General features: G+C 45.6%; 1 protein-coding gene across 1 annotated transcript in view; it reads left to right on the forward strand.

Annotated features, from left to right (window-relative positions):
• Positions 1-3,560: 3,560 nt before the first annotated feature.
• g6fl (g6f-like) overlaps positions 3,561-15,656 on the forward strand; it is a 29,383-nt gene continuing 17,287 nt past the window's right edge. The window contains exons 1-5 of the mRNA XM_080767544.1: positions 3,561-3,717; positions 4,480-4,818; positions 7,380-7,646; positions 8,428-8,463; positions 13,832-14,167. Of these exons, the coding sequence (XP_080623670.1) occupies positions 3,636-3,717; positions 4,480-4,818; positions 7,380-7,646; positions 8,428-8,463; positions 13,832-14,167 (1,060 nt within the window). The 5' untranslated portion in view covers positions 3,561-3,635. The remainder of the gene's footprint in view (positions 3,718-4,479; positions 4,819-7,379; positions 7,647-8,427; positions 8,464-13,831; positions 14,168-15,656) is intronic.

Below are 15,656 nucleotides of genomic sequence, written 5' to 3' on the forward strand. Positions count from 1 at the left end.
ATAACAAATATACTTGCGTACCCAGAGATATAGGCTGGAAAATCCTTCTGCTGTCTAATGCATTATGAATTAGTCCAATGACTTGACTAAATTCATTGAGCATTTTGTCTTTTATCAGTATAGGCATAATATGATTATCATCTACTTTATAAAGCTCAAGTTGCGTGTGTGTCAGTGGCGGGCACATATGGGCTTGATATTGTGTTGTGTTAACACCATTGCAGGCACTACATGCACCACATGCTGATTGTAACTAAATCCTGTTGCAAAAAAACTGGTGGTAAATTGTGGTGGTAAAAGTGGTAATTGGAAAAGACAACAAAATAATTTGACTTGTGAAAATGCTGTTAAAGTAATTAAGTGTATATGTTCTCGTGAGGATATATATAGCTCATAGCTACTACCACCCTTGCCAATCTTCACCTCTCTCCTCATCCTCACCCCTCCTCCACACCATACCTTCTCTCCCTCTTTCTGTACCCTATCCATGCACGCTTCTATCCCGGTGTCACTATAGATTTCCCTTTGTTCGTTTGTCCTTCACTCACTCCCATGCATGCAGCATCCTTCCATCCATTGTAAGCCTCCATCCTGAGGGGTGTCTGAGGCGGCGATAATGGAGCTCGCAGTTAACTGATATTGGAGCAATTGGTGGTTGGATTCATTAGACGGAGCAAGGGCTTATGGTGATTATTTAGCCATTTAGAGGAGGGGGGGGGGGGGCAGGGGTTCAAATCCACTCCATGTGTCATCCATACCATAGGCATCCTTTGAAGTTATTTTGTCTGCTTCCTTGCTTTGATCTCTCTCTCTCTCTCTCTCTCTCTCTCTCTCTCTCTCTCTCTCTCATATTCTTCCAGCTCTAGCTCTCTCACTCCCTTGTGTACCTCTGATGTTTACCCCATCATTGCGTGCCTCACGTCTACCTGTCTCAATCTCTCCCTCCCCCCCCCCCCCCCCCCCCCCACTCCCCTGATTTCCATTCTTCCTAATCCGCTCTTCCTCTGTCTTCAGACACCTGCAATACAGCACCTCACAGGATGTCTCATATCTCTAGCTCCCTAATTTTCCCTCTCTCTCTCTCTCCGCCGCCCCCGATCACTCAGTGGTAATTATGGAGCAATCTGTAATAGTGCTCAGAGGAGCCGATAATACCTTTAGCTTAATTAAAGACATTTATGGGATGTAAGGACATGTAGCCTAGGGGTTGCGGTACTCCCACAGCAACCCCAAACTCTTTATTCTCCGCCTTATTTTCCATCTCTTTCCGAGTTGCCCATTTGCCCTTGCTCTTTGCCTTAGTTATATGAGATTCTTTGTTTCCCCTTTTCAGCCTCTATTCACATATTCACATACTTTGTGTGATACTCACGTGAATACATGACATACACATTCTCCTGGATGGTCTTTTGTCAAACTGTATGTGAGGGTCGCAAGTTTCCGGACAGTATTTCTAATAATACAGTAATAATAAAACATAATACAATAATACGACAATAATGCGACACGAGACAGTGTCACGCTAAAGGTTCACAAAGTCTATTACACACACACACAGGAACCTATAGAGCTGGATCCCAATAACGTGAAGACACTTGCGCCATAACAACCGCTAACTGCAGCAAGCTGACCTTGCTGTCTGAGATGTCTCCCGTAGCTACAGTTCAGGCAGTACACAATACATATCTAGTACATTGTGTATTCACGTACAAGTACACAGCCATGGGCGATCAGATTATAACACCATGAGGTATACCAGGTAACCAGGTTACCTGGTATAGCAAGTTACCTGCATGGTGTGTCATATTATCATCCATCCATCCGATCCATCCATCTGGAGTCAGGTTGCATATTTAGCAGTTCCAGGAGGCATGCATCCTTATACCCAAAACGGTCTACTGGCTCTTTTCTAAGCAAGACCCTAAGATACCTTGAATTGAATTCCTTCTCTTGGCGTAAGTAAGTACTCATTCCCTATACCTGGATTGGACCATATCCACCGGTGTCCTGCTGAGAAGCATGGCCTCAGATTTAGAGACGCTGATCCTCATCCCAGCCGCTTCACAGTCGGCTGCCAACGGATCCAGTGAAAGCATAATTGGTCACAGACCAATGCTCAGCTCAGCGAACTGTAAATGTCCATGGACATCGCAGAACAGAAAGGATAGGTGAAAATACACAGCCCTGGCAGAGGCCAATATACACAGCCCTGGCAGAGGACGATACACAGCCCTGGCAGAGGACGATACACAGCCCTGGCAGAGGACGATACACAGCCCTGGCAGAGGACGATACACAGCCCTGGCAGAGGACAACCCCCAGAGAACAAGTCCAACGTCCCACCGAGGACACGGACACAGCGCTTGCTTTGGGCGTACAGAGATTCAACATGTGTGTGTGTGTATTTTGAAGAATAGTGAAAATGGCCGATCTACAAGTGCAGTACTCACAACCCATGTTTGGTCTGTCGTGGAGCAGAACAAACAACTTGGTTGAGAGATCGCAGGTGTATTTATGCTGTGGTGATTGCGCCAGGGATTGGCTGGGTGATAATGAAAGGCAGGTGAGTTGATGAGGAGGGAGGAGTTGTTGATAATGTGGGAGGAGTGGTTAAGGTCAAGCGGAAGGAGGTCTCTCTCCCGAAACTACGTTGTATAAATACGACTTCCCTTAACAGTTTGCAGAATTACAGTACATTTCAAGCACAAACTCAATACAAAGACTGTTAACTGTGAGTGGACGACCCAATTAAGCATTACACTTGTTTACAAGAGGGTCCACCTTGTTCAATTCATCAAAACATTTAGAGACGTACAAATTAGTCCCTTGTTTGTGCCGAATCTGGGTTGTACATGGTTCGTTGCACTCCCTAAATGGCCACCACTTATCCCACCTCCAACACTGAAGTGCCCTTGAGCAAGGTACTGAAACCCAAAACTGATCAAGGGGAGCTGCTCGGTTTTTACTGAAAAAGAGCACAACCTCCCCTGGTTAAATAAATGTAAATAGAAAAGTAACAATCCAAGTACCTAAGTACCACTCCAGATTGGCCATAGGGATTATGGCTCTGATTATAACTTCACACACACAAATATATAGTTGTTAATGGATTTGAACAACTCAGAGAATTGACTTCCTTGCACAAACATAAACATGCACATAAATAACTTTTTATGCACATAAACAACCAGTAGTCGGGGTACTGGTTTGCAAGATTAGCCGTAGGGCAAACACACAATCATTGGGCGACACATAATCACGCACGCACACGTGCGCGCGCACACACACACACACACACACACACACACACACACACACATGCGGCAGGGCAACTTCATCCATCAGTTTATCACGCACAAACACATGCCTTAAATGAGAATAGTGACAGTCCCCTTCCTGTTGATTATCCCAATATTACTCATTAGTCATATCCCGTTCAGCGGAAGGACACATGACCAGGCCCTGCCCCGGACTGTCACTTATGTTGGCTCTGAAGACATGTTTTCTCATTATTATACCCTGAACAGGACTGGATACATTGTGGGAGTGGGAGAAAGAAGTCTGGTGCAAAGAGAGAGAGAGAGAGAGAGAGAGAGAGAGAGAGAGAGAGAGACACACACAGTGTGTGCTGCATCATGGAGTTTGTCTTTCTTTGTTTCATCCTGGCTGATTCTTCCTCGGTGTTACTGTCCTCTCTCTTGGGTGCGTCCGTTACAGGTATGGAGTGTTTGTTGGTAGTTGTAGAAGGTCTCTGAGGAAGATTCTTTGTTGGTTAGTTTTTTTGTTTGTTTTTGTTTGCCTCAGTGTTGCCTCTTGGATGTTCCATCTGGCACAGTATTCTACTCTCTTCCCGTGGCTCTTCTTAGAGTTATTAAATATAATAAAGTAATTCCTTTGCCTATAAGAATGGCTCTACCTCTTTCCATGATTGCCTTATTGGCCCTGCATCCACTGTCGAGGTGTATGTAGAACTGTAGGTGTGCTCTTCTTAGAGTTTTAACATGATCTCAGAGTCATATGAACATGGATCCCAGTGTCTCAGTCAATAGAAATGTACGTCTTTGTGAGTCATGCGTTAACCTTTTTCTTTAGTGATTGTTATTCCGCCCTTGAACGCCACGTTGGTCAATTATTGATACTATTGATTGGTGTTAAGGGTTCAGTCATAAGGTTGACCTAGCTGGTCTGACTCAGCCAGAACATGCAGAGCAGAGTGGGGGGCATACGTTAGTCATATACCAACAGTCGTGGCCGGTTAAGACTCACCCATGGCTCCGACATGCGTGGCCGGTTAAGACACATGCATGGCCGGTTAAGACTCACCTGTGGCTTTTTTGGTTATGGGTTTGGGTAGGTTATAGTGTAAGATGTCAAACAGTAGTATCGGACTGTTAGTACTGTAGATATGCACTCCTCATGGTTTTCCCTTGAGTTGCTTTGGTCAAATGCCAATGTGTTTTCCTTCATTCCTGCCCTCAGACGGCAACTGGGACGATGTAGTGGTGACAGCTGTGGGCAGACCGGCTACCCTGACATGCGTGGACGGGGCGGCGAGGGGCGCCGTGACCGTTAACTGGAAAATGAAGTCGCCCGGCGACAGCAAGTGGAAGCTGGTCCTCTCGGCCAATGAGAGGAAGGAGTTTTCTGGCGGAGCCTCCAAGGCGTCCATGAGGTTGACGGACAGCAACTTTCAAGACACTGGGAACTTCTCTCTGTTCTTCCTTCCCGAGAGGGAGGACGGAGGACTCTACTCGTGCTTGATCAAACGGCCGGAGAGGAAAGTGAGGGAGAGGATCATACTGTTGGCTGTGCTTACAGGTAAAATACAACAGGTTTTGGTATGTACATAAAAAATGTCTACAAGCCTACAAACACATCATGATTGATGCAATACGTTGTGAGCTTGTAGATCGTCCTTTTGTCTCTATTGACATATCAGGTTTATAGTGTTGCTCAATTAAACATCACATCAGGCTATGTGGAACGCATAGACCTCAATATAACGTCAATTTCAGATAAACTAGACCTGTACGTGCATGCTCGTCGGCCACCGGCCTACTTGAGAACGATGCAACTTGGTAACCTAATAATACCCCTTGTCAACTTGTCATAGCACCCGTTTTAACTATCTGTCTCTGTCCCTTTTGTGCCCATACTGTATATGGAGATCTCTGTAGTACGCAATACTCATTGTCATAGCAGTGAGGGACAGCGCGTGCATTCTCCGGCAGCGGCAGCAGCCACGCCGCCGCCGCCAATTGCCGACAACAGCCGTGGCAGTGTTTCCTCTGCCGTGGCAGTGTTTCCTCTGTCACCGGCAAAGCCTCCTAATCCGCAACAGACCGGCGGCTACCGGCAACTGCCACTTGCCGCTGGCTGCTGCCGCTGCCGGAGAATGCACTCGCTGCTTCTGCATTTTAACTGTCTGTCTGTGTCCCAAATGGAGATCTCTGTATACAGTATGCACTCTCTGCGGGGGTGTGGAACGTGATGTGTGTTGAATGTGAAGTCGGTGGGGTGAACGTTTCTAGAGTTACGTGCATTACAACCATATACACACACACACACACACACACACACACACACACACACACACACGCACACTCACAGACAGAGACGTGACGACGCATATATAGTAGGATGCCAAGAGTACAAGATCTAATCTATGAAAGAGGGTTCATTATTGGGGCACGGATGGCAGAAGCTTCAGTCACAACCACTGCTCAACTGGCTAATGATTCAATATGGAGCTGTCCTCATTCAGACATCAGTAAATAGGGAAACTAATATTGCGTTTGAAAGTGCACATTCCATGACCGCAGACTATACTATTAGCACAGTATCTAAGGACAAACAGAATAATTAACTCTTCCACAGGTGACTTTGAATGTCAATGAAAGACGTCATCAAGACTATAGTCAGCGAGAACCGTCCGTTGAGAGCAAATAAATAAATATATCCGTTATAGTTGGGTTACAATGAATAAACCCCTCATCAAAAAGATGAATGCACTGATATAGGGTCAGATGAGTCATACTTCACCATAACCTTAGTGCATGTTTGCCAACCAGCAGCGCATGTTGTTCGCCAACCTTTCCGCATGTTCGGACGAACAGGACGAACGGGACTTCGCATATATGGGCTCTTTGGGCAGTCCCCATTCTCAACATGTAGGCGAGGGAAGTGCATGCGTGGCGTGTACACCAATGCCCAACCCTGACAGCGAGGGGGTCTGTTCGCTATATGTTATGCTGTGCTGACATTTCCCTGGCATGATTAGCATGCCTTGTCCCCTTAGGAAACATTTCTTTCCAGATGGCATTGGCCATAATGTCTTCGATATACAGTGAGCAAGGGGCCACAAATTGGAGAATTTAATTGAAACTTGAAACACCTGCTGTAGTGCTGAATTATGTAACGGTTTGCATTGGGTAAACATGTCAGATTGCTTTACAATATGCGAGGCCAGAAGTCCAGGGTCCTTGCTTCACAGTCCAATAACCTTGGCTTCTGGTACAAAATATGGATTTTTACAGCTCTGGTGTACTCTGAGGTTACAATGAAATATGAATATTTACAGTATATCTTGCCTTCATACACCACAACATAGGTGTCTGTCTGATGTAATGCATTGCATAAATGTGGACTCAAAGCAAACTATACTCAAATGGTAAATATGAATTAACAATCATTGTAATAGAGTTCAATTGATTCGTCTCAAAACAAGTTAAACAAATTCTGCGTCCTATCGTTAAATGAATAAAATGCAGCATTGATGTAATGTGTTTTTTTCAAATAGGTCATCTTATTTGCTGATGCTGCTCACCTGTGCTCTCTACAGTTCTGCCACAGCAGGGCATAATGATATTGGCCCTCCCACACTCTGGCTGTCGTCTTTTGTGGCCCAAGGCCATGCTTTGTGTGCTGATTCTGAATGCCACACTATACATACATAGGCTGCATACTGCGAGTGCAAAAACCTTGCCAAGTCAACATAATATTGTATTAACACAAAACAAATATTAGGATTTTACACCACAAATCCCCTGTGAGGAACCCGTCTTTATATGTTCATATCTTGCGCCGTTCTTCAGTTTAATAAATGAAAAACAGCACATTCTTCTTCCCCTGTAAACCTCTTTAAAGTGTATGCTTTATGCATTTAGCCCTTGCATAAATGTCTCTTGCTATACCATTCTGTACTTTACTTAAGCACTTCTTAATCACTCTGCGATGCGCGTCAAATCACATCCTCAGCATCATTATGCACATGTCATCCATGCGATAAGTAAATGCATATGAAAAACATCTATCTTTGTGCTTCGAATCACGCCACCATCCGCTCCCTCCCCCCCAATCCTCCCATCCCCCATCTCCAGTCACCATTGTTCCGAGGCCTCCCGTCCTCCAGAACAGCATTCTGCGGCTGGTCGCGGACGTCAGCCCCGGCTTCGCCTACACCAGGATCACCTGGGCGGCGCCTGGCGGCCGGCCCATGAGGTCAGAGACCATGAGGAACACGGGCGTCGTGGCCAAGCGGCCACAGTTCCAGCCTGCAGATGGTGGGGCCTACACCTGTATGGTTCACCCAAATGGCAACAGCAGCAGCACTCTCTTCGCATTCAATGTGGACGTCACCGTGGACAGTAAGATGGGGTTGTTGGGGGGGAGGGGGGGGGGGGGGGGGGGGGTGAGCAGGAGAATTGCATGGCCACTGGTTTAGACAGAGCGTGTAATGCGTACGGTGGGGGCAAAGTTCAAGGTTTATAATGTAATTCCTGCCATGTGTCTCATGTCCCACCCCTCATTCTGCCTCTCTCTACTGCAGACCCACAGTTTAACATGCGGAGCAGACCTTTTTGGGGATGCCCAAATCCACTGTAAAATCCACAGTGTTTATTTAACCTCCAGAGTGTATAATAATATAAACCAAATGGACCCAATCAAGGACGTTATTGTCTAATAAGCAGAAAAGAATGAGGTGAGGGTATAGAAGGGAGTATATTGTGTCAATGGTTCATTTTCCTCTCAGCTTTCTACAGTATCTAATTGACTCAGTAAAAAAAACAAAGCACACTGGACTAGCCAATTAGGGACGAAAGTGGAGGGAGAGAGGACAGAGGACAGTAGAAAGAGCAAAAGGGTTGCGAAACAAAAAGGCAGTTTGTTATTGCGGCCGTCGACGGTGAGACGGGCACCAGAGGCGACCGACTGGCATGGCATTACTTATTTAAACAATGCTTCTTCAAAGTAGTCACATTTACAGACCACTTTTCCGGAAGTCTGAGCCGTAAGTTCTGCACTAAAATCCTATACCCAACTTGCCCCCCAATTGGAGTATGTATTTGGCTTGCTGTATTCATGTATTATTGATCACTTCCGCTTTTTGAATTGACTTTATACTTTGCTTTTTCCATCTCTCTGCAGCTGCCAAGGTGGCCTCTTTCCGTAACATAACGCACGGTGAGTGACTTATGGAACACAACAACAAGCGCTCTCCAATGCCTGGAGTCAGCAGCTTGCTGTCAGCAGCAGAGCAGAATGCAAAACACAAACTGAGGGAAGAGCTTCTCAGAACATAAGAACATAATCCTCCATTGTTGCCGTCAACTACCCTCTCACCCTCCATCTCCCTTCACTCTTGTTGTTCGGTTTGTGCTCTCTCTCTCTCTCTCTCTCTCTCTCTCTCTCTCACACACTATACCGTACATTCATCCTCTTCCATTTGGCCTCCATCTCATTCCTCTTCTCGCTTACCAATCCTCTTTTCCAGAGCATCTCCTCTTTGCACTATCATGTTTACTAATCTCCCGCTGGCCTGTCCCCTCTCACTCTTTCCTTTTACTGTACTTCTCACCAGTTTATCTCACTCCTTTATGTGTTCTCACTCACCCACATCTCAGCATTCCTTTGTCCTTCCTCTCTTCACTGACACTTTCTCCAGAGCTGAGAGTATACTGTATGTCAATGCCATCCAAGTTATACGTTGGTCTTAACCTTCACATGTGAAGTTAAGTTCCACTTTTCTGTGTTCAGGGTCAAGTCGAGTCACAACTTGTGACCCGAAATGTTCTCAAGCCTCAACGGTAGCATATTTTAACATATTTTAATACACATTTAGATTTTAGGACTAGAAAGCAAAGCATCCACCTATAACATTCTTTAGCTCTCGTTGTGGGGGCGAAATCTTGTTGTTTTGCAGACAAGCAACTCTTTTCTTCTCTCCGACAACAACAAAAGTTTTGTCACTGTGAAGTATTATTTTTGGAATCGTTCCAGATGCCCTGATTCTGAATGTTTGGCTCTTACATTGCATAAGCTGACATTATAGGGTTGAGTGACATACATTTGCAGCAGAGTGTTTCTATTTTTCCACCCACCGAAATATTTGATATTCCCTTATTAAGATTTCCATTTATGCATTTAGCAGATGCTCTTATCCAGAGTCGATATAAGCACAAGATCGGAGTAAATGGCATGAACCCTAGTCAACAAATAAAATAGAGTGCAAAGAAAACAATAAGGTGCTACAAAGAAACTACGATACCAGGTCAACATCAAACCTAGAGTAGCATATGTCTACACATCTGTCTACATACATGTATCAAATGTGATTGTGAACAAGTAACCAACATACATCTGCAGAATATAACTACTGTAGCATCTATCAAAAAGTAGGTACTTTTTAAGTAAGTATAGTAAGTAATACAAGCAAACTTTACTTTATCCGCAAAAAAAAGTTTGGATTGAAAGTCTATTGCCTAACAAGCCGGCGGACCCGTGGAGTTATGACGAGGAAACCCTGTGCAGCTGGGATTTAACATTGAGCAGCCGTTTGAGGCGGGCGGGGCTATCGCTCCGGTTCAGTCTCTATCCTTTTAAGTCGTGCCTCTGCCATATTTGAGTTCAATATGCATAAGATTACATTTACATGTCGCTCCAATGAACTGCAGGCGGCGATTCGGCAGAATGATGTTTCTAGGTTTGCTCAGCTCTGAAGGTTTCAGATGATCAAGTAACTGGTGGACATATGGCATGTTGACTTGGAGGAGAGAGGTCAGAGACAGTCAAACACAGATGAAATAGTGGAGGGGAAAGAGAAAGAAAGAGAAGATTGCAGATAGCCTAGAGACCGAAGAGTGACCTTTCCTCCTCTCTATTTCCAATGGAGAGGGGATTTGATTTTCCCCTAACCAATCACTAAGGGATAAACATACCCGGGGCCGGTCCGCACACTGTAAACTGTGTAGTGTGGGCCGTTCTTTACATATTTATTTACAGTATTGAAATATGAGGCACATTTCGAGTGTGCAACACAACTCGAATCCCTGGAGATCCCATAGCCTGAGGGCGGGGTACGTTTGGCTGAACATGTTGCACTGATTGATACACAGTCAGTGAGTCTGTGTTGCACAACGAAGGCATGAGAGCTCCAGCCAAGCAATGAATGAAACATGTTGGTGAACTGTACTGAATGATAGATTCAGTACATTGAAAAGAGTCATTACCACAGGGCGCTATAGAAATACAGACAATTTAGGATTTAAAAACAAAAAAATCCTGTATAGAGGGTATGCGTGTGACATTATCGTACCTAGAAGTTATGCGGGAACGCCCACTGAGTGGCAAAAAACTACTTTCTGGCCTTGACAGCCCCCATTCATCCAAACAGAAAAGTCCTGACTGATTGCATTAAACAAGGTTAAACTCACCGACATTGCAGCTGTACGAAAAGTTTGAATTATCCATCTGTTATGAGCTACTTTCTGTCAAGAAATGCCCTGTATTTGATTATTTTTCCAAGTGTCAGAGTTTGGAAATGCTTGTCTTCAATAACACAACATTTTTCTGCCTCCTGCATCATGTGACATTTAGAAACAGGTGGTACGCAGGACGGTTGAGTGACTTCCAACGAGCGCCTCCAAACTCCAACACTCCATGCTGCTCAATGTTTTGCCACTCAGTCTAGATGAGGGGGGCGTGTCCTGATGGGAAAAGCATGCATGTGCATACTCTCTATTAGCTGGTCCAAGTGAGCTGTAAGTGGTGTGGGGTTGGATGTTATGCTGAAGGTAAAGGGTACCATGCCCTTCGTTGCTTTGTTGTGGGCCATCACCAGTGTTTTGTACTGGGTGCAGGCAGCAACTGGAAGCCAGTGAAGGGAACGCAGAAGGGGCAGACGTGGAAAGTCCAGACATGGAGGGGACTATTATAGGCAGAGCAGGCTCTATAACACCAAGTCCAATGCTTTACCAGCTCTATCTGTACGTGGAAAGGGAGATAAGGAGAGGTCACACGAGGACAGAAGAGAAGTAACATTAAGATACTTGTCTTAGTAGGCTGAAGGAGAGGAGTGCCATCCCCAAGTGGACCTGGGGGACAATAGAACACAATGATTAAAAGAGGGATAGGGTGTGTAATTGAGACCGCATGAAATTCGAATGTGGAATATGAAAGATGAGAAAGATTAGAAACACAGACATTACTCTTGGGAGCTATAATTAAACCTGTACGACTAGCTCAACCCAAGAGGCTGGGAGAAATATGCGAGAAATTGAAAGATCGGAGGGAGCTAAGCGTAGGCTGAAATAAATTCAGCTTTCTGGACTGCAGATTCAGTCTCAAGAATGTGGTGAACTGGTGACCAGCTGGGCCCAAAAGTTCGAAACTTTCAGATTGTTTTTTGGTGTTAAAGATATTATTTGATTAATCAAATTTATATATTTATTTTTTATCCCACGATTTTGTAACCCATTTTTCACCCCTATGTCAATTATCTAATGTTATCCTGCAGGGCTCTGCACACCCTCCGCCAACCTGGTCCCCATATATGGACTTGAACTCATGCTTCCTTCATGCCTGGGTGCCCAAGTTGCTCCTTTGCACCTGACAGGGGGGAGTTTCCCTGGTTGGACGTAGCACGTGGAAGGAACATGTTATTCCAACCAGTTCCTTTCCCCTCCACCAGGCGCCCCAGCTGGCCAGGGGGAGGCAGTTTAGAGACCAGGATTACTGCATGTTTTCTGTGAGGGTACATACCCTAGGGGACACGGGGAGAGCATGCAGGCTCCACACAGAGGGGCCCTTTCGCCAACCCCGCCTCGGGTGTGGGCGCTGATGGCGTGGGGGGAGGCACCACGCCACCCACGGCGTCACGAGCGGGAATCGAACCCAGGACCTAGCTGTGAGGCGAAAGCACTACCAACTGTGCCAATATATTTCTTATTGACATAGTTTGCTGAGATAATTGGTTTTGATCCACTGAGATAGAGATGAAAGGTTTTGAAGTCATGGGTCCACTTGTCTTATATAAGGATAAGTTAGATTAGATTCTTGAATTCTGTGATTAGAAAAGGTGCACACAGCGTACCGAGGAAAGGAAATGGCAGGAATATAGTTATAAAACTCATTACAGCAACAAAGACAGATCCAAATTCAAGGTGACAGCCTAGCCTTCCTCGTGGACGGCTGCAGATAGACTAGTCTTTGTTTCTGTGCAGTTAGGCTGCCGCAGCGCCACTCTGTAGCTGCCACGCCAGAAAAATGGGCAGAATAAGTTCACGCTCACAGCAAGTGACTGACAACGGCACGTCTGCCTGATTGATCAACAGGGAGAGTGTGTGTAGCAGATGTGTCTAATGAGCCAATGCCAATCAGAAAATGGGCCGTGATAGAACAGCAATAGCCCGAAACTGTACAAATAGGCCGTTATATTGGCATGGTTGATTCATTTCCAGTAGCATTACCAATGCTACTAATTAAGGTTGTGTTCCATACCAGTGAACATTACACATCTATTACTGTAAATATGGCTGTAACCTTGACCTTCCTTCGCTTTCATTGTCTCCACCAGGCCGAAGGCATTGGGAGAGTATGTTTTGCACTCCGTCCGTCCGTGTGTGTGTGTGTGTGTGTGTGTGTGTGTGTGTGTGTGTGTGTGTGTGTGTGTGTGTGTGTGTGTGTGTGTTTGTGTCCGTTCGTGTGTCCATCCGTCCGTCCGTAAGTCCGTCCGTCCGTCTGTGTACAGCAAATCTCCGGCACCGTTAAACCAGTCGATGACAAATGTTGCACACACATTCCCCAGATGCCAACAATAAACCTCTGCCCCAAATTTTCCAGAACGGCCTGTTATAGCGCCACCAGGCGGCAGACTTTTGAAAAACAGATTCTGTCCCAAAATCCCGCAAATCGTTACACAGTATCTCTATAGTCATGTGTTCAAGACGGATCTGTCTGATATTTCATACTCCATCCGAATTGGAGTGAAATCCTTCACACACTTTCCTGCTAGGCTGTGGAATATATCCCACCCTTTTCACATTGGCCTGTTATAGCGCCACCAACAGGTGTATTTTTGCAAATCACATTTTTGGAACAAAATGCCTCAAATCAAAATTGAAGAAATGGCACCCTTTTCACATTGACCTATTACAGCGTGCGCCACCAGGAGGCCACAACCTGACCTGCCCTGGTGGAGACCAGTTCCCAGAGGGGCACTTTTTCTAGTTTTCTCTATCTATACCCTATATGAGCACGCTTTCTTATCACAGAATTCAATCTAATGTTGCGTTCACACAGGTAGACGCAACGGCGCATTCTACCATTCATTAGCTGTGAACGTGAAGCTATACGAAGCAAATCCGACGCTTGCAGCTGCTGCAAAAGCTACAAATACACTGTGTAGCTTTGCGTCTGCCCGTGTGAACTCAAGCATGTGTCTCAAGCTGTGCTAATGCTCCCCCCCCCCCCCCCCCCCCCCGCCCCACGCCCCCATCATCGTGATAAAAGGCACTTCTCATTTCACACAAGTGTGATTCCTTTTTTCCAACAGGTCCTCAGATCTCCACCGCCACCCTGGCCGGGTCCTCCTTCTCGCTGTCCTGCCCCACCGTCAAGGGCGACTATGTCCGCCTGTACTGGCAGCCCCCGGACAACAGGCGACAGAAGGACATGAAGCTGGCGTACTTGTACGACCGCTGGAGGGACGAGGCGGATAAGGGAGCAGGGCAGCAGCAGCTGGAGCTGGCAGGCCCACCCTACAAGCACCAGGACGGCAGCTTCGGCTTTCACCTCCGGCCCCAGGTGACTAATGGCGGCCTGTACATCTGCGAGGTGTTCCTCAATGACAACGTCTTCAGCCAGGCCACCAGGCTCAGTGTGTTAAAAGGTACAGTATATATATACTAAAGAAGCGAGAGGAGGAGGTACAGAATGTGGGGTTGAAGCTCATAATATGAATAGAGATGGCACTGGATTTCTCCTCCCATCCACTTGCATTAAGTTGCTCAAAAGAGCATGAGGCGATAGCATTCTGCAAGTGCATTCTGGGATGCATTGGGTCCAAACACATGAACGACGTTATTGCAGCGAGCGCTGACCATTTCGCCTCAGGGTTTCCTCCGGGCGCCGTCTCTATTCATACGTATATACTCTAAGGGTGTGATTTTCTCTATCCAGTAATTCCAGCTGGCAGACTCGTTACACTGGGTGGCAAACTGCTGCCGGGAGTTCAATGGAGTGCATTGCAATCAATGAGAGCCAATTAAGTGGACGAGCTTATAAATTTCACTATTTCTGAAATGCGACCAGTGTAAAATACTCAGCCTAGGAAAATAAAAGAAGACATGTCACACAGTGTTTTCCGCTGTGTTTCTTTTCGATATCATTTCATTGAGGTATCTTAAGAGTAATTTTCTGAAAGAGCTAAAGTATTGTGAGACTGGTCGGTCAACCAAATCTTGGCATCTTGCGATACTGCCGAGGCAGAAACGACACATGCAGCTGTTTATGCTGATATAAAACGATACAAAAAAAGATTGGAAAACATCAAAAAAACCTCTTCTGTCTTCTTTTATATTCCTGAAGCGATTAACACGACGGTCCCAATCGTTCAGAAATAGTGTTTGTTCACAAGTTGGTCCAGCCGGCTCTAATGGACTCCAAATGTATTTGGCCTAACTTCCGGTTCCAGTCTCCTCCACCTCCCATGCATGTCAATGGTGCCCCCGGCCCACGGACTGTCTGCCTTGATAAGAAGCAGGGAGAACAAGGAGGTATCCACACTTTTCCTGGGCTGTGTGTGCTCCAGTTCCTGTTGATTATATTGGATATCATTGGTCATCTGACCAGTTTCATTGGCTTTCATTGGATCAAATCGACAGGAACTGGAGCACACACAGCCCAGGAAAAGTGTGGATAGATAATGAGAAAGAGGTATGGAGCGTGTGAAGTGAAGTTAGGACAGGTCTTACAGTGGTTCAAAGCTGCTTTCTTAGTACATAACATAACATTTGACTATGGAATTATAACCTTAACCTTGGTTGTGAACCTTGAACTTTTTGACCCAAAATGTAATAATCTCTAAGGGGAGGCCTGTTGATCATTCCTACCAAATTCATTAAGCACTGTGCCATATACCATGTATGCTATGCATGCATGCATGTGACCAGCTTGGGTAAATATTCATTATAGCGCCATTTTAATGGTATTCTTGTAGACGAGTGCTCTTAATATTTTAATATCAAGGCAGGAATTAAGTGGAGACGGAGGCAGTGCAGAGTCATTTGATCCCATAAGGCGAGGGCGGGTCACTGTGCCATTTTCTCCATTTATACATTTCAGAAAGAACATCAGATTCATGTGGCTTTTATGGATGA

This window comes from Protomyctophum bolini (assembly GCF_963924005.1).
Source record: "Protomyctophum bolini genome assembly, chromosome: 7".
NCBI classification, from domain to species: domain Eukaryota; kingdom Metazoa; phylum Chordata; class Actinopteri; order Myctophiformes; family Myctophidae; genus Protomyctophum; species Protomyctophum bolini.